Source organism: Narcine bancroftii, chromosome 1 (genome assembly GCF_036971445.1).
Source record: "Narcine bancroftii isolate sNarBan1 chromosome 1, sNarBan1.hap1, whole genome shotgun sequence".
NCBI lineage: Eukaryota > Metazoa > Chordata > Chondrichthyes > Torpediniformes > Narcinidae > Narcine > Narcine bancroftii.
In genome coordinates this window covers 25,657,812-25,682,425 of record NC_091469.1, presented here as the reverse complement: position 1 = coordinate 25,682,425, position 24,614 = coordinate 25,657,812, and the positions used below count along the sequence as shown (strand labels likewise).

Sequence of the window (24,614 nt, the reverse complement as noted above, 5' to 3'; positions counted from 1 at the left end):
TTTAACCGCCTGCTGTACCTGCATGCTCGCCTTCAGTGACTGGTGCACAAGAACCCCTAGGTCTCTCTGCACTTCCCCATCACCCAATCTATTGCCATTCAAATAATATTCGTCTTTCAGGCCTAGAGAATGAAATGAATAGTCTAAGAATGCAGCCCTGTGGTGCTACAGTACTGATGGAGATTGTGGAGGAGATTGTCTTACCAATCCTCACCGATTGTGGTCTGTAAATGAGGAAATCAAGGAACTAATTACACAGGGTGTTAAGATTCCTAGGACTTGGAGTTTGGTGATCAGTATACTGTGCTGTATCTTCATATTAAATTAAAAATATTACCTCTGGACCTCTACCCCAGTTTTTTTCACTTTTCACATATGTAATTTTACCTATTCTATCTTAGTTTTGATGAAGGGTAGAGACCCACTGACTATTTCTACCCATGGATTCTGTTTGACCTGCTGAGTTCCTCTCACAATTCTTTGTTTGCTTAAAATTCCAACATCTGCAGCTTTTGTGTTTCTCTGTTACCTTAAACATTCATTCTGTTCATCACTGGTGGTGCACCGTGGTCCATTTAGAAAATGTACTGCTTCTTGAACAGCACCTCCCCAATTCTGCGACCTTCAGGGCAGTAGGCTCGTGGCAACTGCAGGTTAGCCCCTTGGGCCTCCCAACATTCTGATTTGGGTTATATTTTATCATTCATTCATTGCCTCTGCTTCAAACCATGGAACTCCCAATTTAACATCATTAGTGTTTTTTAGACCGCAATATTGGAAAAAACTTAAAACAAATTGACATAATTACTCAACTTGTGGTGGTTTACACTGCACACCTTAAGCTCCAGTGCACGTTAGTCCCAGTGCATTTACGTGGAGCAATGTGGCCTGTGTCATCATCTGGACGTCGAATTCAGGCTTCTCCTGAAAAGTAGTAGGGGTCCTGCAGGATAAATGGTGGTGTAGGAATTAACTAAGAAATTTCATTGATTGTGCTGTTACATGCCTGCAATCTAAAAATCATAACTGTCAATCAATGCAACTGACACAGGCTACAATCACATTTCTGTGGGAGGAACCTGTTGTGTGGCTGCAGCAAGTAAAGACTTTGGTTCATCTGTATATTGCACTTAAGTGTGTGACAAGAAACTCTCATACTCCTATTCAGATCAGCTGCTACGTACCTTACCTTTTGAGAATTATCTTCACTTCAAAAGTATCTAATCGTTGGCTACATTTTTGGGGCTACTTAAGAACATGATTTATTTAATAAAATCATGAAGGGCACGGATAAAGTGAATGTTTACAGTATATTTTCCCAGAGCAAATGATTGTGGAACTAGATGGCATAGGTTTTAGGTGGGGCGGGGGATGGGGTGGGGGAAGACTGGAGGGATCTTAGGGGCAACATTTTCACTCCGAGGATGGTCCATACCTAGAATGAGCTGACAGAGGAAGGTACTGTACAGAATTTGGTACAATTGTTACATTGCAAAGCCATTTGGACAAGTACATGGATAGGAAGAGTTTTGAATTATGTGAATGCAGGTGAATGGAACTAGCCCTCAACATTCTTTGGCACTATGACTGAATGGTGCAAAACTGATGTCTTTTTTATTCTCTGTTGACTATTGTCTTTCTCTTTTATGTTGTTTGCTTTCTCTGGGTCACTCCTTTTCTACATTTTTTTACTTTATTCCTCTGTTACATTTTGGCTTGTGATCAAAATGATTTTCAAATTATGCTTCTTAAAATGGCACTTTTGGCAAACAGTTTACTAATAAATGATGGAGTGATGCCAGCTTCATCAATATGCATCTGCGTTGCCATGTGACCTCACTTGATAATGGCAGCACAAGGCGCTGAGCTGTTTCTACTGAACAACGGGAAACTTGCCAAACTTGTCAAGGCCAAACCTTTCCTCGTAATGAATACTCTGTTTGGGGGGGTTCTGTTCTATTTCATGAGGTGCCAAAGGGCAGCATGTTCTCTGGCCAGTCAATGACCTTCAGTTTGGATCAAACACATTCCATTGGAGGACAAAAGGGTTTAATGCATTTTGGACACAGAGACATCAAAAGACATCCTGCATTGATAAAACTCTTTTACTGTAGTAAAAGAGCTCTATGTTGCAGGATAGAGCAAATATGAGCTGCTTCGACAATATTTAAACAAAGGACTAAAATCGTAACTAAAAGATTGGGCTTTGAGGAAAGTTATAAATGGAAATTAGGATTTGAATTTTTATGGGATCTTTCACAAGACCCCAAAGAACATCAAAACTAATAAATGATTTGTGAAATAGATTCATTGTTTTAACATGGGAAAAGGTATAGCCATTGAGCACACAGCATATTTCCAAAACATCATTGTCTCAAATATATTAGTCATACAACATGTAAACAGGCCAATTGGCCCACCATGACTATACTGACCAATGGGCACCCATCCATATTGATCCCATCTCATTCTATAGAGAGGCTGTTTGAGTGTTCTCCTAGGCTATGTTTTGATATGGGAAAAATGTCCTGCTCTTTTATGTACCTTAGTCATGACCTTAACTTCCTCCTTCCCTCCAGGGAAAACAGAATTAAGTTCTTTAGTTTCTCTTGATTACTTAAATACAGGCCTAATCCTGGTGAATCTCTGCACTCTCTCCAGTGCCATCATATCGTTCCTATAGTGTAGTGACCAAAACATCTTACAGTATTCCAGCTGAGGTCTGACCAATCTTTTCCAATGTTGGAGTACAATCTTCCTTCTTTGTATTCAATTTGCCAACTAGTAAAGATGAATATCACATGTGCTTTCTTAACCAAGTTATACACCTGTTCTGTACCATCAAGGATCTTTGGACTTAAACCAAGGTCTCTGTGTTCCTCAATATCCCCTGCAATCATGCTGTACATCTGACCTCATTAGTTGGCCCAAAATGCATCACATTCATCTGGATTAAACTGCCATTTCTCAGTCTATTTCATTGTAATGCAAGCGTGGTGATATGTTTCCTCCATTGTATAGAGTTATGATTGAGACTTGTATATATGGAGCTGGCCCGCCCACTGATGACTCATACCCAGTGGCTCCTCCCCCTTGGTCGTGGGCCATAAAGGTCGAGCACCTCGCCCATCCTGCCATTCGTATACCTGGATTCGGGCCAGCAAGGTTTTTCTGTACATTAAAGCCTATCATTCCCTCCCCCTAGTCTTTGTGGTTACTGGTAATGCCCTACAGCAAGGTTTCCCTCCATGTAATCAACAACTCCACCAAAGTTTGTGTCATCTGTGAACTTAGTGACCATACCTTTGACATCCACAACCAAATTATTCATGTACATTACAAGCGGCAAGAGTATCCAGTCACAAGTATCCAATCACAGAAATGCCAATTGTCTGCTACATTTTCTGTGGAGTACTTTGGAAAGGCCTTGTAGAAAAGCAAGTCTGTTTTTCACCATCTACAGCCTGAATTAAAGTCTTGGTCAGATGGCTTTAAACAATAGCTTGTTTATGAGCAGAGGTTACTGTCATGAGGGAGTTATAAGCCAGAGCAGACCTAAGAATGGAATAAGAGATGAAGGAGATACCATTAGGTGGGTGGAACATGCTCAATTTCAGCAGGCAATCTTCCGTATTGGAGCTTAGTCAGAAACACCCACACAGGGGCCCCAAGCAACTGAGGCATGATCCCACGTGCCATGTAGCCATTGTATCCTTCATATTCATATTATAGTTTTAAAGGGCTTTCACTTTATTTGCAAATCACAATGTAAAGAAATAATGAGTGACAAAGCATGAGAAGTGACTTAATCGAGGTTTCTGAGATTATGAGAGGCTTCAATACGGTGGACAGCCAGAAAGAACCTTTTTCCTGGGAAGATGAGTGCGAATACCAGAGGACATCTGTTTAAGTTGGTTTAGGGGAGATGTCAGAGGTCATTTTTTTACTCAGTGGGTTGCTTTGAATATATTGCTGGGGTGGTGGTGGAGGCTGCTACAATAGACTCAGATAAGAAAAACTGAGGGTTATAAATGTGTGTTCAGGATTGTTGTGGAATAAGTTCAACATCATGGGCGGAAAGGCTTTACTGTTCTGTAATGTTCCATGTTCTATTTGGAACCACGCATTCTCACAGCTCAGTGGGGAACACATTTTGCCCATTATAGATAGACATACAGCAAGGTCATAGGCCTTTCTGTCCCACGATTCTGTGCCCCCCAAATACAGCAATTAACTTACAAACCCCATACATTTTTGGAGGCTGGGAAGAAACCAGAGCACTCAGAGGAAACCCATGCAGACAGGTGGAGTATGTGTAAAATACTTAGAGACACCACTATATTAGCATTGAGCTAACCACTCATTATGCCTGCAGGTGATCTCTTGAAAGATTCAGGGAATTCATCTCTTTTTTTTCTCTCCTATCCTCACTCCTCTATCCTACCAATCTTTCTTTTTCACATCTCTGTCCAAATCCTAAGTGTTGACAATAATCTTTTATTTAATTGGAGATGATGGTCCCTGTATTAGGCACAGGAATATCCTTTGTAGCTATTGCATTCAGATATCTTTTTCCTGGTGTTAAAGAGACACCATTGTTGAAACACTTGATTATTGTTTGGAATAAGATAAATGATGAAATCAGAACAAAAGAAAGTATATTGCCTAAAATACCTTTGATTCAAAATCATCTTGTCCATTTTTTCAAAGGATAATTGATTTTTAAATATTTGGTTTAGTAAAGGTATTAAAAATATTGAAGATTGTTATGAACAAGGGCAACTGATGTCATTTGAGCAACTGAGGAATTAATATGGAATACCTAGTAATACTCTTTTTTGTTATTTTCAATTGAAAGGATATTTAAGGGAAAAGTTAGGTCCTGAGATGAGGTTACCTATTTGTAGCGAGGTGGAAACTCTTAGAAGAGGATATACTTTTAAGAAATTTACTTCTGCAATGTATCTTTTATTACAAACATGAACTGTTAAACAGGGAGTGTAAAAATCTAGATAGAAATGGGAGTTAGATCTGAATATTATAATCGATGAGCAAAGATGGTCGGATCTCTGTGAGACTGTCAAATACTATTAATGTAAGGTATAGATTAGTTCAATAAATTTTTTTTTTAACATCAGTTATATTTGACGCCACAAAAATTGAATAGAATGAAACCAGATTTGTCAGATCAATGTTTTAGGGGTGTGGTGAAGAGACAGGAACTTTCCCATATTCAACTTGGTCATGCTCCAAGGTAAGACCATTTTGGTTGAATTTAGGACAATTTTTAGAACAAGTTACAGGCACTGTATTTCCATTAAACCCAGATTTATTCCTATTGGGGAATTTAGAAGGAACAAAACCCGTTGAAATTATCAATATATCAAATGAAATTTGTTAAAATGACTAAAAGTAGCAAGGAAATGTATTGCAGTGACATGGAAATTGGTTTCCCATTTAAGTATGGGAAGATGGAATGCAGAAATTCAAAGCTGTATCCCTTTAGAGGAAACTACATATAATTTGAGAAATAAATATATATTGTGAATTTGGAACCTGTATATGCAAATTCTAGGAATAAATACGTAGAAATGTTCTCCAGTGTGTTAGAAAGTGATCCTCCGAGTAATCCATGATGCTATCTTTCTTTTTGTTCTTATTTTATAGTGCTATATATGTTTTTTATGGGGTGAGGGGTTAGGGGAGGGGTTATAACCATCATGTAATTAATTTTTCTTCAATTAAACATTTATTGTTCTAAATAATGGTTTATTAATTACATGTAGGGCAAAAATATTTAAAAAAAAAGCAAACAAAAAATAATTGTCTTCTTCCTTGATGATGGTCAACGGCAGAATTTCTGAAGACTTCTCACAGGAGGTAAACAGTGAATTTGCATCTGACACTTCATCCCCAAGTTTTAGCACTTAAACATAGAAACATAGAAACATAGAAGATAGGAGCAGGAGTAGGTCATTCGACCCTTCGAGCCTGCTCCGCCATTCAACGAGATCATGGCTGATCTTAAAGTTCAAACTTCCAGGAGGAATGCCCTCTGTCCCTGAAGCCTTGTTAAAATGGTATGTTAGCTTTATCAGTTTTTTCTCACTCTGGAGGTGGCCAGATTTTGGTGATAATTGTTAAGGCAGTCATAACTGAGTTGTTCTTCCAGCTCATGCTGACTCCCTCTCCACTCCTATCATTCACCTTCCTTCTTAACTCTCTGATATTGGGCCTTTGGAAGATGATACTGACAGAATGTGAAAGTAGGGGCTCTATGCTTAATATCTGCAAAGCATAGATCCTCTCCCAATCTGCCCTTGGTATGCAATCCCTCCGAACGTAGTGGTTCATTAGAAATTCTGGACTGGATCCTAATTCTCAGGACTATCTCTCAGTGAAAGCAGATATTGATGCTGGAACAATTTTCTTTAATACATTGGCACAACCTTTGCTGACTGAGATAAAGTTTAAATGAAGGTCAAGACTTGGAAACCTGGCACAAATCTCTTGGTCAACTGGGCAGGAGAAATCTGGCTCCCACTGGGTCAGAATCTGAAGTACTGGCATTGAAATCATTAACCACCTCTGAACCCACAGAATTGGGATGGAAGCATGTTTTCCTTGATCCAGAGGGAATGGCTTCAGAAAAGAGGAATAAAATCTAGAGACATAATGGAAGCTTCTTTTTGTATTATTTGCTCCTCTGTGGCTGACTTGGCTTGTGTTTCTTGGGCAGCAGCTTGCTAGGAGTTTCAAAACTGGTAAAGGGGTGACCATGTTGCTCAGTGATAGTTAAGTACTTTAGTGACCAGCAGATCCAACCAAATTCAAAAATATTACTTAAATCTTAGTGTAAACCCTTCAGTTGCCTTTGATTTCTTGTTACCAAACTATTAATCCAGCCTCAGGATTATACTAGTCCATTGACCATTCTGCTTTTATTTTTCTGTGCTGTTATTCAGGAAATGATCAAAAATTCTTGGCACTTAAATGCATTACATTTTTCACTATCGTATAGACAAATGCAGTAGCCAATTTGCTCTTCATAAGAACTCAAAGTAACAGTATAAACAGTTGGTAATGATTGAGACAGTAATTTTAATTTGGAGAATCGTTTGAGAAGGAATTGCATTCACTCGAGTCAAGGTAACAATGTCTTTCCTGGTCTATGGTGCGTCTTGACAAAATGCTTTTTAATTTAGTTTTAAAAATTTAATTTAATTTAAATTTAGAGATCCAACACGGTAACAGACCCTTTCAGCCCACAATCCCATGCTGCCCAAATGCACCAATTAACCGACAATCTCTACATTTTTTGGACGGTGGGAGGAAACCAGAGAAACCCTCATGGACATGGGTGAAGGTGCAAACTCCTTTCAGACAGTTCTGGATTTGAATCTGGGTCGCTGGCGCCTTAATAGTGTTTCTCTAACTGTTATATTAAGCATACCGCCCCTCTCCCAGAGTATTGTAACAACCAGACTCAATAATATGCTCTAAACCAAGATTTCTCATCTTGTGATCTGTGGAACCACTGATGGTCTACGAGTTTGTTACAGGTGACGGAGTGAGGACAAATGTTACAGATATAATGAACATGTAATATGTAATACAAGGTTGTAAATTTCCTGACCAAGACATCTCAAAATATTTTCCCGTCAGTGGTCTGGGAAGGGGCTTGAGCTCGCAAGCTCCTTTCTTTTTCCTGCTCCCTCCTGCATCCCCCTTCCCACCAGTGGTGGCCCAGTTTGTTGTGGGTGGTCTGCAGTAAGTAAAAAAACATTTAAGCTTGCCGTGTGGGTGAAGAAGGTCTTGAGAACCACTGCTGTTATCCATAGTGGAACCTACGTTCTCGGCTATTTGGTTTGTCCTAGAGTGTAGTCAACTCTATAAAACCATCTTTTGCAATGAGCCTGTTCAATCTGGTTAAAACAGAAGCAATTTGTTATTTTAATGAAAATCAGTGCAATTTCTGCTTCTGCTGCCTGAGAGGATGGAGGAAGCCATTTCAATTGTAATGCATAAAAGAGAATTAGATAGATGTGTGAAGCAAAAAAAATATTTTGAGTGCAATGAGGAAAAAATGGCGGATGAGAACTTCTTACTTAAATAGATACAGTATATCAATGAACCAGCAAGGCCACAATGAGCTGAATGGTCACTTCTTGTGTGAAATGACTTTCAGACCCCATAATTACATTAATTGCAATGTGCTTTGAGAGGAATAATGTGTGTATATTATATTAGAAATAAGCTACAAGCAGAATCTATTTTACCTTGTGGTTTCCACAAAGTAATTATACCTCCAATCATTTGTGAGCTGGTCTGTTTGTTAATCATGGCTCTATTTAATCAATCTCTGCAGAATTTTGCATGGTGATTTAGATCAGAAAGGGATTAAATCCACACAGTCCTCTTTGATGGAACTAAGTGTCCCAATGGCAGTCCCACACTGTTTAAAATGATATATTCCTCCCTGGTAAAATGATAGCTGCTTTAATTATTCACCTCCCCCATAGTGCATTAGGTTCCCTATGTTTTGAAGACTGTACTGGATCTTACTGTGATATGTCACAGAAATGGCACATTTATTTTCTGGGTTTTTTTTGTGGTTAACATAAAGATTATCCCCAGGTCCCTGACTCCCTGCCATGCTCAAAAAAACTGGATTAGTTATGGGTTCAATCCCTTGCTAGACATTGGACACTCTGTTTTGACGGTGGTAGTGAATTTGATGGTACTTAACAAGTTACTGAGTTCTGCGGTGTTGGAGGTATCCGCCTGTCACTGTTTACTGCAGATGATTCCCAGACAATTCTAGGTTCTCAAATGAATCTCTCCTCTGGCTACTGCAATAATCTCCTGCTGAAGGGTCAGGCAGTAATGAAGAAAACCCCAAGGGATCACTGTTGCAGTTAGCAGTACTCCTACCTCACTCTCACAGGCCACTGTCTTGGATTTCATCCTGACCTCTAGTGCTGACTAAGGGGTGTACATTTTATCCCTGCAGGGAGATGAGGGGAATGTGAGGAGAATAAAGTGGGATTTGTGCAGATGGGTGCTTGGTGGTCAGTACGGACTCGGTGGGCTGAAGGACATGTTTTTGTGATCTGTGTGAAGGAAAGAGATCTATCATGGACACAGCTGCTTCGGACAACAACTGCCTGGAGTCAAAGCACTTTGGGTGGTGTAGTTTTCTCCTCCCTTAACACATTCAACTCCAGGTGGGATGGTAAGAAACATCTGCAGGCAGAAGTTCCATGTCCTAGCCCAGAATGCCATCTTGGATGAGTTGGGCCGAAAGACCTATTCTGCGCTGTATGGCCCTTATGCCTCTATGACCCTAAGCCACATACTGAGCAGAAGCTTGAGGCTGAGGTTTCCTAGGTCAGCTAAATGAAAACCTGTTTTCTTTGTCTGATTCTATTTTCCTTTCCACTGACTGAGCACTGGGATAAATCAGGGATTGTCATGATTTCTGGGATTATTGGACAAAATAGGACCATGCCCATCTGAAGTAACTCACCATTATCTCCTGAAACTGCTTTCAAATTTTTGCTCCAAATATGAAACACTTAACAAGAAGACCATGTTTCTTCTGCACAGTCTCAGTCGGAGATGTCTACCTGATATTTAGAGATGTGAATTACTATCCTTGAATTTTACAGCGTTCCTAAAACAACAGTAATGCCAATTTTAGACTTGAAATAACAGAATGGGAGTTTGGGTAATGTTTTCCTGCCTCTCTCTAATCTTATCTTTCATTTCCTTCCCAGTCCATTTGATATTAGTATGTGTTATAGCGAAAGGTGTGTCAGCATTCTCAAGGTGATCAGCACTTTGTTGTGTCTGTCTCTTTGGCTCTGAAAAGAGCAAAGATCTGTTAGGGTGGGACTGTAATTTGGGAATGTTTAAATGCTGATTTATTTTTTAAAAGAGGGTGGCATCTGTAAAAAGAATGGCCATTTGTATAACTAGTATAGTGTAGTGTCTGTTAAAGCAACTGTAGAAAGTGTAACAGAGTTGACGGTCCTTTGATCGGCAGTGCTAATTCTATTTCTCTGCGCAGGCGCTGCCTGGCCTGTTGAGTGTTCTAGCACCTCTCTGTTTTCTTCTCCAATTTCCAACATCTGCTCTTTACACACATTGTGTTCTTTGTGTGGCAGTTGTTTCAATTATGACGGTCTGTGACAATGCCAGTGACGTACAAGTTGGTGTGGTACATCAGCGTTCTCACCCCATTTTATACTCTGGTACAGGCTGGTGTGGGGAGGATGTTTCCTCGGGCAGACAGCCCTAGGACCAGGTCGTTTAAGGTGGAGATGAGTGGAAAAATTGTCTTCACTCAGAGGGGAGTGAATCTTTGGCGGACTCTGTTTTGGAAGCCTGGGAGGCTCAGTCGCTGAGTTAATTCAAAAGAGTGATTTGTAGACTGTGTGATGTCGAGGAATGGTGTAGGAAAATTGAGTAATAGAAGGTGAGTCATGATCTTGATCATTAGTAAAGCAGACTCAAGAGGCCTGGTGAGCAAGAATAGCCAAGAATTAGAGTACAGGAGAGATGGAAACGTGATTATGAGTGATATGAGAACAAGGAATATTCAATTTCTAAGGAGCTGCAGTGTCTCTGCTTTTCTGACCAAAGGAACAGATTCCACCTTCATGGGTCTTGGTTAGGAACCAGATACCTCCAGCCACAGCACTAGGATAATGAACAGGCAAAATTCTATGGCACATGGAATGAAATGTTGCCCCTGTGTGACATTATTCACTCTAAATATGAGAAAGACAGGTGGGAATATTTTCTTCATGGCCAGGTTCCAGAAATTAGCATAGCAGTTATTGAAATGCAATTACAGTGCCAGTGACCTGGGTTTGAATCCAGTGCTGTCTGTAAGGAGTTTGTATGTTCTCCCCATGTCTCTGTGGGCTTATTCTGGTGCTCCAGTTTCATCCCATCCAAAATGTACAGGGATTGTAGTTTAGTTGGGGTATTTGGGTGGCATTGGCTTGTGGCCTGGAAGGGCCTGTTTGCATGCTTTATGTCTAAATTAAAAAAAAACCTAAAAGAGCAATATGGTATCAGTCCCCCATGGACAAAAATCATAGAACCATAGAACATTACAGCACAGAAACATGCCCTTTCAGCCTATCTATCTGTGCCAAACTATCTTTTGTTCCTAGTCCCACTGACCTTCACCCTACCCTTTTATACCTCTTCCATTCATATACCTGTCTAAATTCTTCTTAAATGTTAAAAATGAGCTGGCATTCATCACTTCAGCTGGCAACATGTTCCCCTTAAACCTTTCCCCTTTCACTCATAAACCATATCCTCTAGTTTGAATCTCACCAATTTCAGTGGGGAAAAAACTTATCTACATTTACTCTGTCTATTCCCCTCATAATTTTAAATACCTTTATCAAATCTCTCCTCATTCTTCCAGTGAAAAAGTCCTAACCTGTTTAACCATATAACCACTTACAGCACAGAACAGGCCAGTTCGGCCCTACTAGTCCATGCCGTAACAAATCCCCACCCTCCTAGCCCCACTGACCAGCACCCGGTCCATACCCCTCCAGTCCTCTCCTATCCATGTAACTATCTAGTCTTTCCTTAAATGTAACCAATGATCCCGCCTCGACCACGTCTGTCGGAAGCTCATTCCATATCCCCACCACCCTTTGCGTAAAGAAATTTCCCCTCATGTTCCCCTTATAATTTTCCCCCTTCAATCTTAAACCATGCCCTCTAGTTTGAATCTCCCCCACTCTTAATTGAAAAAGCCTATCCATGTTTACTCTGTCTGTCCCTTTTAAAATGTTAAACACCTCTATCAAGTCCCCTCTCAATCTTCTATGCTCCAGAGACAAAAGCCCCAGTCTGCACAACCTTTCCCTGTAACTCAAACCTTGAAATCCTGTCAGCATTCTCGTGAACCTTCTCTGCACTCTCTCTATTTTGTTTATATCTTTCCTATAATTTGGTGACCAAAACTGAAAACAGTACTCCAAATTTGGCCTCATCAATGCCATGTACAATTTCATCATAACCTCCCTACTCTTGAATTCAATACTCCGATTTATGAAGGCCAACATTCCAAATGCCTTCTTCACCACACCATCTACCTGAGTATCAGCCCTGAGGGTACTATTTACCACAACTCCTAAATCCCTTTGTTGCTCTGCACATCTCAATAGCCTACCATTTAATGCATATGACCTATTTAGATTTGCCTTTCCAAAGTGTAACACCTCACACTTATCTATTAAAATTCCATCAGCCATTTCTCAGCCCACATCTCCAGTCTTCCTAAATCACCTTTTAAGCTACGGTAATCTTCCTCACTGTCCACACACCACCAATCTTTGTATCATCTGCAAACTTGCTTATCCAATTCTCCACCCCTACTTCCAGATCGTTAATATATATAACAAACAATAGTGGACCGAGGACCGATCCCTGAGGAATTCCACTAGTCACTGGCCTCCAATTGGACAAACAATTTTCTACCACTACTCTCTGACACCTCCCATCCAACCATTGCTGAATCCATTTCACTATCTCCTCATTTATACTTAATGCCTCCACCTTTTTTCCTAACCTCCTGTGGGGAACTTTGTCAAAAGCTTTACTAAAGTCTAAATAGACAACATCCACAGCTTTCCCTTCATCAACCTTTTTTGTAAGCCCCTCAAAAAACTCAATCAGGTTTGTCAAGCATAATCTACCCCTGACAAAACCATGCTGATTACTCCCTAGCAATCCCTGTACCTCCAAATAATTATAAATACCATCCATCAGAACACTTTCCATCAACTTGCCCACCACAGACGTCAGACTCACGGGCCTATAATTCCCAGGTTTCCATTTGGACCCTTTCTTAAACAGCGGAACCACATGCGCCACCCTCCGATCCTTTGGCACTACCCCCGTGACCAGTGACATCCTAAATATCTCTGTTAATGGCCCCACTATCTGTCCACTAGCCTCCCTGAGTGTCCTTGGGAATATTTTGTCCGGTTCCGGAGATTTATCCACCTTTATCTTTTTCAACACAGCCATCACTACCTCCTCGGTTATCCTTATATGCTTCATTACCTTCCCACTATTTTTCTTTACCTCAACTGGTTCAATATTTTTTTCCCTAGTGAATACCGAGGCAAAGAAGTCATTCAAAATTTTCCCCATTTCCTCTGACTTCTCACTCAGCCTACCCTCACAATCTACAAGGGGTCCAATTTTATCTCTCACTAATCTTTTACTCTTTTACTTTTAATGTACTTATAGAAAACCTTTGGATTTATTTTTACTCTGTCTGCCAAAGCCTCTTCGTGCCTTTTTTTGGCCTTTCTAATTTCTTTCTTAAGATTCCTTCTACACTCCTTGTAGTCCTCCTTCAAATTGTCAGCTCTCTGTTCTTTATACCTCTTGTACACCTCCCTTTTTCTCCTAACCAAATTTCCAATATTCCTCGAAAACCAAGCCTCCCTATGACTTCCAGCCTTTCCTTTGATCCTCACTGAGACATAACTACTCTGTACCCTCAAATTTCTTTTTTGAATATCCTCCATTTCTCATTTACACCCTCACCTGAAAATATCCTGTTCCACTCAATACTCCCCAAATCCCTTCTTATTCCTTCGAAATTTGCTCTTCTCCAATCCAGAACCGCAATTTTAGGCCCCTCCTTGCTCCTCCCTAAAACTACTTTAAAACTAACAGAATTATGATCACTAGACCCAATTGGATCTCCAACATTAATGTCTGATACCTGACCTAGCTCGTTCCCTAACAGGAGATCCAGTATTACACTGTCCTGAGTCGGTTCTTCTACTAATTGATTCAGAAAACAATCTTGAGCACATTTAATGAACTCTAGCCCATCCAGCCCTCTAACTGTATGGGTATCCCAATCAATGTGAGGGAAGTTAAAATCTCCCATGATCACTACCTTATGATTCTCACACATATACGTTATCTCTCTACACATTTGTTCCTCTAGTTTTCTTGACCCATTTGGTGGTGTGTAATACACCCCTATTAGCACCCTCATGTCTCCTTCACCCCTCAATTCCACCCAAACAGCCTCACTGGATGATCCCTCCAGACCATCTTGCCACCTCACGGCAGTAATGTCCTCCTTAACAAGCAGAGCAACTCCTCCCCCTTTTTTACCCCCTGATCTATCACATCTAAAACAAATGTATCCTGGAACGTTAAGTTGCCAGTCCTGCCCCTCTTGTAGCCAGGTCTCACTAATTGCCACAATATTGTGACCCCAAGTATCTGTCCATGCTCTAAGCTCGTCTACCTTGTTCACTATGCTTCTTGCATTAAAATATATGCAATTCAGAGAATGACCCTCACATATATTCTCTTTTCTACCTTCTATCCTAATCTCCATCCTACCTTTGTTATCATTTTTATTCTTATCTATGTGGCCATGCTCCCTTGACACTGCTCTCACCCTCTGTTCCCCACCCCCCTGCCAAACTAGTTTGAACCTTCCCCCACAGCTCTAGCAAATCTGCTTGCCAGCACATTGGTCCCCTTCCAGTTCAAGTGGAGTCCGTCCCTTTTGTACAGGTCCGACCTTCCCCAGAAGAGATCCCAATGATCCAGAAATCTTATCCCTTGCCCCCTGCACCATCTCTTTAGCCATACATTCATCCTCCACATCCTCCTATTTCTACCCTCACTAGCGCGTGGCACAGGCAGCAATCCAGAGATTACTACCTTGGAGGTCCTGTTTTTTTAACTTTCTACCTAATTCTACATAATCCTGTTTCAGGACCTCATCCCCACTTCTAGCTAAGTCATTGGTCCCCACATGGACCACGACTTCTGGCTGTTCTCCTTCCCCTTGCAGAAAGCTATGTACTCAATCAGAGATATTCCTGACCCTGGCACCAGGGAGGCAACATACCAACCTGGATCCCCGTTCTCATCCCACAAACCTATCTGTCCCTCTGACGAATGAGACCCCAACTATAAGAATCCTATTCTTATCCTTCTTTCCCTTCTGAACCTCAGGGGCAGCCCCTGTGCCAGATACCGACCCCCACTACTCGTCCCCGATAGGCTGTTCCCCCCAGCAGTATCCAATGCAGAATACATATTGCTGAGTGGCACTTCCACAGGGGTACTCTGCACTGGCACTCTCCCTCCTTTCCTCACAGTCGCCCAATTCCCTGACTCCTGCCTTCTAGGGGTGACTGTCTCCCTGTAACTCCTCTCTATCACTGCCTCTGCTTCCCTTATGATCCTCAGTTCATCCAACTGCAGCTCAAGCTCCCTAACACGGTCTCTCATTATATGCAATTGGATGCACCTTTTGCAGGTGTAGTCATCAGAAACAGCTGTGCAGTCTCTGACTTCCCACATCGCACAATTGGAGTACTTAACTACCCCAACTGACTCCATTTCCTCCTTTCTTAATATAAATACCCTTCCAACACAAGTCCCTCGAGCCAAAGTCTTAAGACCCCACTCCTTCACTGGGCCACTCACTCACTGCGCTGGTCCTCGCTGGCCACTCCCTCCCTTTCTACTCCTTTTATTAGCCCTTACCAATTAACCCCAATTAACTCCCGGCTCCTCCTCCTCCTCTCACCCGACACCAGGCACTGACTCACTGTCTCCTCCGACCCCGAGTCTGAGCTTTCTGAGCCCAAGCCCCAGTAAGTCCAGCTATTTATTCTACTCACCCTCTGATGCTGTCTCTTGGCTCCTCCTCCTCTCACCCGACACCAGGCACTGACTCACTGTCTCCTCTGACCCCGAGTCTGACCTTTCTTGTAACTCAGTTCCTGAAGTCTGGGCAACATCCTTGTAAATCTTCTCTGCACACTTTCCACCTATAATTAGGTGACCAAAAACTGCACACAATACTCCAAATTTGGTTTCACCAAAGTCTAAAAGAGATAGTTGTGGGAGGGTCCTTCTGTCATTTAAGAGAAGGTAAATGGAGGTGAGGGGGTTGGAGGGTTATGGGCGGAGAGTGGGAGAGTTGAGCTAGTGGAGTTGTATAAGTGAACCGGTGCGGACTTGAAGGGCCGACATGGCCTGTTTCCGTGCTGTAAACAGCTATATGGCTATATATATGGTTATACAACTTTACCATAACATCCTAACTCCTATATTCAATACTGTGAATTATGAAGGCCAAGATGCCAAAAGCTCTCTTTACAACCCTATCCACCTGTGATGTCACTTTCAGGGAATTATGTATCTGAATTCCCTGATCCCTCTGTTCTACTGAACTCCTCAATGCCCTACCATTTAGTGAGTACGTCCTTTCTTGCTTTGTCCTTCCATATGCTATTTTCCAGCCCATTTTTCTATTTGGAAGCTCTGAAAACAGCACTTCCAATTTGAGTGTCATCTGAAAACTTGCTGATCCAACTTATCACATTATTATCCAGATCATTGATATAGATGACAAACAACAATGGTCCCAGCACTGATCCCTCAGGGCACACCACTAGTCATAGGCCTCCAGCCTGAGAAGCAATTATCCACCATGACTCTCTGGCTTCTCCTGTCCAGCCATTGTCGAATCCAATTCACTACTTTGCCATGAATACCTAGCGTCTGAACCTTCCTGACTAACCTCTCATGTGAACTTTGTTCAAGTCCTGACTGACGTCCAAGTAGACAACATCTTTCGTCAAGTTTCCTGATAACCTCCTCAAAAATTCTGTACAATTGGTAATACATGATCTACCATGATTAAGCCATGTCGACTATCCCTAATCAGCCACCTGCTATCCAAATAATAGTATATCTGATCTCTTAGAACACCTTCCAATAATTTACCTACTACTGACATCAGGCTCGTGAAACTGTTATAGACTAAAAGTAAGCAAAGAATCTAATATAACATCGATCATTATCTCAAGAAAGTTGGTATTCGCGGAGTTGTTGATGGTTCCTTTTCCTTAACCATATTGCTTGTCGAATAATCTGTTTTCATTTGTACCTGGTTTCTCAGGATAGATGTATTCTGATCTTATCAATCACCTGAGTGCCATTAGGGCTTAAAGAGAGGCTCCATTCCAATCATGTCTTCCACTAGGTCAGGAAATACCAAGACACTTTATATTTAGTGAACCACTGAACAGACAGACCCTGTTGTACAAAGCACAGCAGCCACTTTGTACCAACAGAGCTCTTGCTGATATCTTTTGCTCATGGTCATTTTATCTATTTGTATAACATTAACTGAGAGATCAATATTGACAGAGGAGCAGAGAAAGTCACTTTCCTTCTTCCAAATAGTGTCCCAGATTGTTTGTATGCACCCGAGAAAACAAAGTAAGGCTCAGTTTATCATATAAATGATGGGACCTTGGGCATTACAGCACCCCCACAGTACTGTGCTGCAGAGTCAGTCTGCATTGTTTGGTAAAATCACAGTGGGGAGATCAGAATAGAGAATTGGTTAACCAATAGCAAGCAGAGAGTTGGGATATATGGGTGTTTTTCTGGTTGCCAAACAATGGTGAGTGCTGTGCCACAGGAGTCGGTACTGGGTCCACAACTGTTCACCATATGCATTTACAATCTGGAAGATGGGACAGAGTGTACTGTATCTAAGTTTGCTGATGGCACTAAACTATGCCGAGGATATGGAGAGTCTGCAGAGAGATATAGATAGATTAAGTGAGTGGGCAAAGGTCTCTCAGATGGAGAACAATGGTGGTAAATGTGAAGGTATTCACTTTTGAAGGAAAAAAGGAAGATCAGATTATTATTTAAGTAGCAAGCGATTGTAGCAGGCTGCTGTGCAGAAGGACATGGGAACGCTTGTACGTGAATCACAAAAGGTTGGTTTTCAGGTGCAGCAGATTATCAAGAAGGCAAATGAGATGTTGGCCTACAATGCTAGAGGGATTGAATTTAGGAGCAGGGAGGTTATGCTAGAATTGTACTGGTCATTGGTGAGGTTACATCTGGAGTCTCCTTGCTTGAGGAAGGATATACTGGCTTTGGAAGCAGTATAGAGGAGATTCACCAGGTTGATTCCAGAGATGAGGGAGTTAGCCCATGATGAGAGATTGAGTCATCTCAGACTAGAGTTGCTGAAATTCAGAAAAATTTGAGAGGATCTTGTACAAATGTATCAAATTATGAAAGGCACAGATAGGTAAGTATTTCCACTGGTAGGTTAGACTAGAACTAGGAAACATAGCCTAGGCCATCAAACAGATATGAGGAGGATCTGCTTTTCCCAGAGAGTGATGAATCTATGGAATTCTCTTTGAAACAGTGGTGGCCACCTCCAGTAAAAATATTTAAGACAAGTTTGAATAGATTTTTACATACTAGGGGAATTAAGGAATATGTGGAAAAGGCAGGTAGGAGGAGATGAGCCAAATCATCAGATCACCCATGATCTTATTGAATAGCAGAGCAGGCTTGACAAGGCTGGATGGCCTAGACCTGCTCCTATGTTCTTGTGTTCCTATCCAACTGTAGCATTTTGTACAGTTACAGGTATAGGTACCAAGGTGGCAATTAGTGGGATGGGATGAGAGAGTCCCAGAGGGAATGGTTCCTGCAGAAAGTGGGAAAGGAAGGAAAGGGGAAGATGTGTCTGGTGGTGGGATCATGTTGTAGGTGGCAGGAATTGCGCAGGATAAGATCCATTGCAAGAAGTTGTTTCACAGAGGTCAACGAATTCGGGTCACACATCTAGGATATCCCAATTTGCCCTGCTGTCTTCAGTTACGTGGGGTATTGGAGATTAAGAGACATATATAATTATTACAGGGCTGGAGGCCTGTTGATGTACTATGTATGGTCTAATCTTCTTGGTGCAGAATATTCTGAATGAGTGGGAGAATTGAGGCCAGACACACAAAGCAATGTATCTTTCACATTCTCAGTGCTCCACTTAGTGGTGGCCTTGTTCTTTGTCGGCTAGGTTTCGAAACTCCATGAACCTCTCCATCTCTTTTTTTTCTGATAAGACTGTGCTTAATTTCTTTCTCTTTGCAAAGTTTTTGGCCCATTTGAAATGAAGCAAGGGAGAAAGTTGCTCCAAATCACACGGAGAGGGCAGGCTCTGTCAAACCTTCAGTCCTGGTCCAAGAGCTCGAGAGGCTGTGGACCTGTAATGTGAGCAAATAACTGAGCAGAAAAGATGGCTGTGTTTGGTCAGTGGAGGCAGACAGTGGAAAAGATGCATGGATGGGGTTAAAGAGTCCAGCATGGGGTTGTTGATCAAAGAGACCCAATCAACAGAGAGAGAGAGACTCATGATCCTTCAGCATTAATTCAAATCTCTCTTTCCCAGAGAATTTAAATTAAGTACATTAAGTAATCTTGAATAACCACCTTATATGGTGACCATATAACTTGGTATTATAAACACCCAGCAGATTCACCTGTGCTCTGCAGAGCAGGTAATCTGTCACTCTGACCAGTTCTGGAAGATATGTGACTACCGATTATTGGATGCACAGTACAATTATGGAAGATGTTTACTGCTGGCCATTATATCTGCGCAGGCATCCTTTGAGTAAAGGAAACTTGCCAATTCTATCTAATAAAATTAGTGCGAACGGTCCAAGGCTGTTAACGGCATGTTAATCATCAAATGTTTCTGTTTTCTCCTTCCAGATGTCATGGAGGCCCCCCTATTACAGCTCAAAATTCCGCCATGTGTTTGGGAAGCCTGCCAGTAAGGAGAATTGCTATGATGGAATTCCCATCACCAGAAGTGTTCAAGACAACTATTTCTGTTCTGTAAACCCAAAGTTCATCGCTGTTGTGACTGAGTGTGCAGGAGGTGGAGCTTTCTATGTCATTCCCATCAGTCAGGTATGAACAGAAACCTTGTGGGCATGCAGTGTAAAGATATGGTTATAATTGATTCATGACAAATAGCGTGTGGCTTGGTTTACTACTCAGTCTGGACCTTTCTAATTGATTTCTTTCCTACCCTCTTTCAACCTTCTATGTATGAGAAGAAAATATCCACGCAGTCTGGAGAAAAACTTCCTTATTTGACTTACCACAGTTTTGAGTGTACATTGTAAAAGCAAGTTATTTGAACCAATGTAGTCATTCTAAGATTTAGGTTGCACATAAACCAATATCCACCCCTCTTTGACAGGGTTTTAGCTAGGAATGTGGTAGCATAGTGGTTTATATTACTAAGCTAGTAATCACAGATCCTCGAGTTCAAATCCCAACATACCAACTGAGAAATGATAATGTCTATTTAATAAAAATGGAATTCAAAGCTATTAGAAATGGTGGCCATAAAAGTACAGTATGCTTTAACAAAAACATTATTCACCACTTTCCTTGGGACTGAAGATCTTCTGCCCTTACCCTGTTCAGCCCTATTTAATGACAGAAATAATAAGATGTAAGTGTCTTCTGAAACAACCCAGCAATCTGCTCAGTATAAATCAATTGTACCATTGAAAAATCATTCTCAGCTGCCATGGGAAATTGGGAATTGATAGTATATGAGTATATGCTGGCCTTGTTTGCAATTCTGACCCCCCCGACCCCCCCCCCCCCCATCTTGATGATATATCTCGGCTTTTTGTCTCAACCACACTGATTATGAGCATGGTCCATATTGTCCCCACTCCCTGAGTCTTTTTAGCTTTTCCTGAATTTACTTTTGAATTTATGGCCCCAAATTTTGGTGCAAACATTTTCACATCTAATCTGTTGTCATTGCAGAGATTTATCATGGGTCCAGTTTGACCATCTCAGTTGGTGGGTGCCTTGAAATGAATAATGTGTGTTCAACTGGATACTTGTTGTTCTACTTCTGAAATTAATTGCTCCACTTGATGTCTTTCATTGGCTGAATGTCTGTTTTATTATATGATTGAGAGTAACTTTTTTTAAATGGGATATGAATTGGACTGATGCTTATCAAGACTCCAAGTGGATAGTGCACTGCTTCTCAACCTTTTTCTTTTCACTCACATACCACTTTAAGTAATCCCTATGCCATCGGTGCTCTGTGATCACTAAGGGGTTGCTTAAGGTGGTATGTGAGTGGCAAGGGAAGATTGAAAATCACTGCTCTAGACCCAATAGTTACTGAAATATTTTGTTTGAGAAAAATTGTCATTGGTGTATTACCTATGGAGTTATGAAACCGTGCACATAACGAGTCAATTAGGTATGATTAAAACAGTGGTTTTCAAACATTTTCTTTCCACCTATATACTGCCTTAAGCAATCCCTTACTAATCACAGAGCACCTATGGCGTAAAGTGGTATGTGAGTGAAAAGAAAAAGGTTGAGAACCATTGGGTTAGTGACTCAACTCATTACACATGGAGCATTGCTGGGGCGATTAGGACCTATTGTTTTGGGCGTGTCCTGGGTTAAAAATGTTTTGTGGACTCTACCTAACTAGGACACCAAAATGGTAACTGTCAATCTTGCCTCCAGTTCTTCAAAGATCCCCCACAGTACTGATTCCCAAACCACCAATCTTGCCCTTGTTCCAGATCCTAATTTCCCACACATCCTACTCCAAAGTAGAGCCTGTTGCATTTTCCACACCAATCCCCAAAGATACCCATCAGTGTATTTTCTTCTGTGTCTTGCTGGAATGGAAGGAGAGAGGCTGGTTCAGTTGTGCTTCTGGAATATGCAGAAGGAGTTCTGGTCTCCAAATGGTGGTCTCTGGATATCAGTAACAGCTGACGACAATATCTAGCCCATGGGTTTTTTTGATAAACATGGTAAAATGAGAGAAATGCCAAATTGAAGACAAAAATGAAGACAATATTGATTTCCTGATTTCCCTTTTCTGGCACTACTCTTCCTGTGGATCCCAATTTGAATGTTATAATTCACTTTGTGTAGCTGTAGTTCGTCTGTTTATTTTTGCAGATATGAAATGCAAGGTTACTGATGTTGGTGCCCTTCCAATGGAATGAGCTTTCTCAAGCTTCTGTCAATTTGCATGGCTGTGTTAATAAGGGGAAATTTGTGAAAATTTTTGACTCCCCAGTGTAATTTGGCACCTAACTTGGACTGCCTTAAAAGAAGGTTTTGTTTTTTGTTTGGTGTGTGTGAGACCATCCCCTCTCTGAGGCTGTGGCTATAGCTTGATAGATTGTTCTTTCAGCATGTTTGTGGTCAGGTGCTGCAGTGATGAAATCATAGAATCCAAAATGACCCCCCCCCCCATCCCCACCCCACCCCCCCACCCTCACCCCCCCCCCACCCCCACCCCCCCCATCCCCACCCCCCCCCCCCCACCCCCACCCCCCCCCCCCCCCCCACTGTCTCAGTGAGAAGCGCTGCTGAATGCGGTGATAACATTTACAGATGAAGCTACACTAAAATCTGCAGGTCACTCGAGAAACACAAATCCTGGAGCAAACAATGAGCTGCTGGAAGAACTCAGTGGGTCATTTTAGGTCATGTCCTAAAATAGAAGAGGGAGAGATCATTTGGAGGGGGGAGAATTAAAAAGAAAAGAAAGAAAAACAGTAGGTAAAGAAGAGATGGAAACAGTGAAATCAGTTATAACCAGGAGGTTATTGAATTGTTTATTGTCACTTGTACTGAAATACAGTGGAAAGCTCTGTTTTGCTTGCTATCCAGACAGATCAATCTATTCTTAAGTGTAACAGGTAGTGCAATAAATAAACCAAAGTGCAGCATGTCGTGTTCCAGTAAATCAAAGAATGAAGGATATAGTGTTAAAATAAGTTCAGGATATAGGGAAAAGTACAGTAAAATCAGTGCAAGGGCATCTTCATTTACCAATGAGAAGTAAGGATCTGAGAACAACAGGAAAGAAACTATCTTAATCTATAGGTTTATGTTTTAAAGCACATGTATCTTTGCTCAAAGAAGGAGTGGGATAAAAAAGGAGTGCAACCAAAGCGGGATGAGTCTTTTAGTCTTTTAAATATGTTGGCAGCTTTCCCAAGATATTGGGAGGTGGAGATGGAGAGATGGAGTCAGTGGGGGGGGGGGGGGGGGGGGGGGTGTTGCTTTGCAGGATGACCTGAAATGTGCTCAGAACTCTCTGGGTTCCCTCAGCACTATTTGAAGGAAGAGAAGAGGCCTTCTCCCTAGTGTACTGGCTGTGAGTTATCCTGCTATAAAAAGATGATGGAGTCATGACCTCATTGATGTTTGCAGGAGCTAATGAGCTGTCTTTCCTAGTTTACCATAGTGGATACTCTTCATTGGCCATGAAATGATTTGAAATCAGAGGACACTATGTCATTTTTCTTTGTAAGTCTGAAGCTTGTTTACACTATAGATTGGCCTATTTTTTTTAACCCCTAAGATCCCAAAGGAGCCTCGCCACTCATCAAGGATATAGTTTTTAACCCCTAAGATCCCAAAGGAGCCTTGCACTCATCAAGGATATAGTTATGTTGTCAATACAATTTCTCTCAACAGACTCATAATTTGCATTAAAGGGGGTTTTAATAAGCTTCTGATGGAGCCTGCTTAATTTAAGAAAGACATTTTGCAGTTGCATTAGTGGCTATGTCACTACACAAGCCCCTGTTGCTGCTGAGTGTTTCGCCATATCCCCTTAACATGAGCACACACTTCCGCATCTGTCAGCTGGTCGTTTGATGACCTTGCTCTTTATTCCATCTTTGTGCTTTTCAGGATTTTGCTGAGAAAAGATGCTAATGTGTCCATTGTTCTGTTCAAAGACAGGAAAGATCGACCCACATCAGCCGAAGGTCTGTGGTCACAGAGGAAATGTACTGGACATCAAATGGAATCCATTTGATGACTACGTCATTGCTTCCAGTTCAGAAGATAGCACGGTAAGCTTTTGGGCTGTGTCATTACTGTCTGATTCAATCCAATAGAGAAAGATGACAGATAAAGTTGATTAGTGGAAGCATTTTATGATCTTGTTTGGTTTGGAAGGTTTTTTAACAACATTTAACAATATTTCCCGTGACAGCTTAACTATGGTGAATTTCTCATTGAACGTACATTAGGAATGGTGAAGAGGAAAAAAGAATGATGTGAAATAAAAGGTGATTATTTGGAATAATTTAAACAACCAAATTATTCAGTGGATAATTTGATAGAGCTGACATTGTCAAAAACTGCTCCTATCTCAGTTCATCTGCTGCAGGACACTTCAAATGTTCTAGTACATTCATAACCATGGAGAAAGGCTCTTTGCCCTTCTGACTCTATACAAGCCTTCAAGCTTTATTTGGATTAATCCTACACAAACATCAGTTTTATTATTTTCTCATTCCCATCAACTGCCCTGAAGTACTACCACTCACCTCCACACGAGAGGAAAATGACCTACCAACCATTGCATCTTTGGAACATGAGAGGAAATTGAACATGTCAACTCGATGGAGGAGGTCAGAATAAAATCCTGGATGCTGGGACCTAAGAGTAGCACTATCCACTGGAGCATTGTGCAGATTTACCACCTTGCACAGTTTATTCCACTAAAGGACCAAATATAAATGCAAGGTGTTGTTGTGGTGTGGCCCAAATGATCACAGAGTATGAACGAGGTTAATCCAGGGTATGATTTTGAGCTATTATTCTGACTGGTGGTAACTTCCTTTAATAAATCTTTTGAGGAATGCCTGAAAGCTCTCTCC

At 41.3% G+C, this 24,614-nt stretch overlaps 1 protein-coding gene across 11 annotated transcripts in view; it reads left to right on the top strand.

Annotated features, from left to right (window-relative positions):
• Positions 1–24,614, top strand: part of coro2aa (coronin 2Aa) — a 165,357-nt gene that overhangs the window by 91,542 nt on the left and 49,201 nt on the right. For all 11 annotated transcript variants that reach the window (XM_069922813.1, XM_069922789.1, XM_069922794.1 and 8 more), the window contains 2 exons: positions 19,633–19,833; positions 23,685–23,801. In XM_069922813.1, the coding sequence (XP_069778914.1) occupies positions 19,633–19,833; positions 23,685–23,801 (318 nt within the window). The remainder of the gene's footprint in view (positions 1–19,632; positions 19,834–23,684; positions 23,802–24,614) is intronic.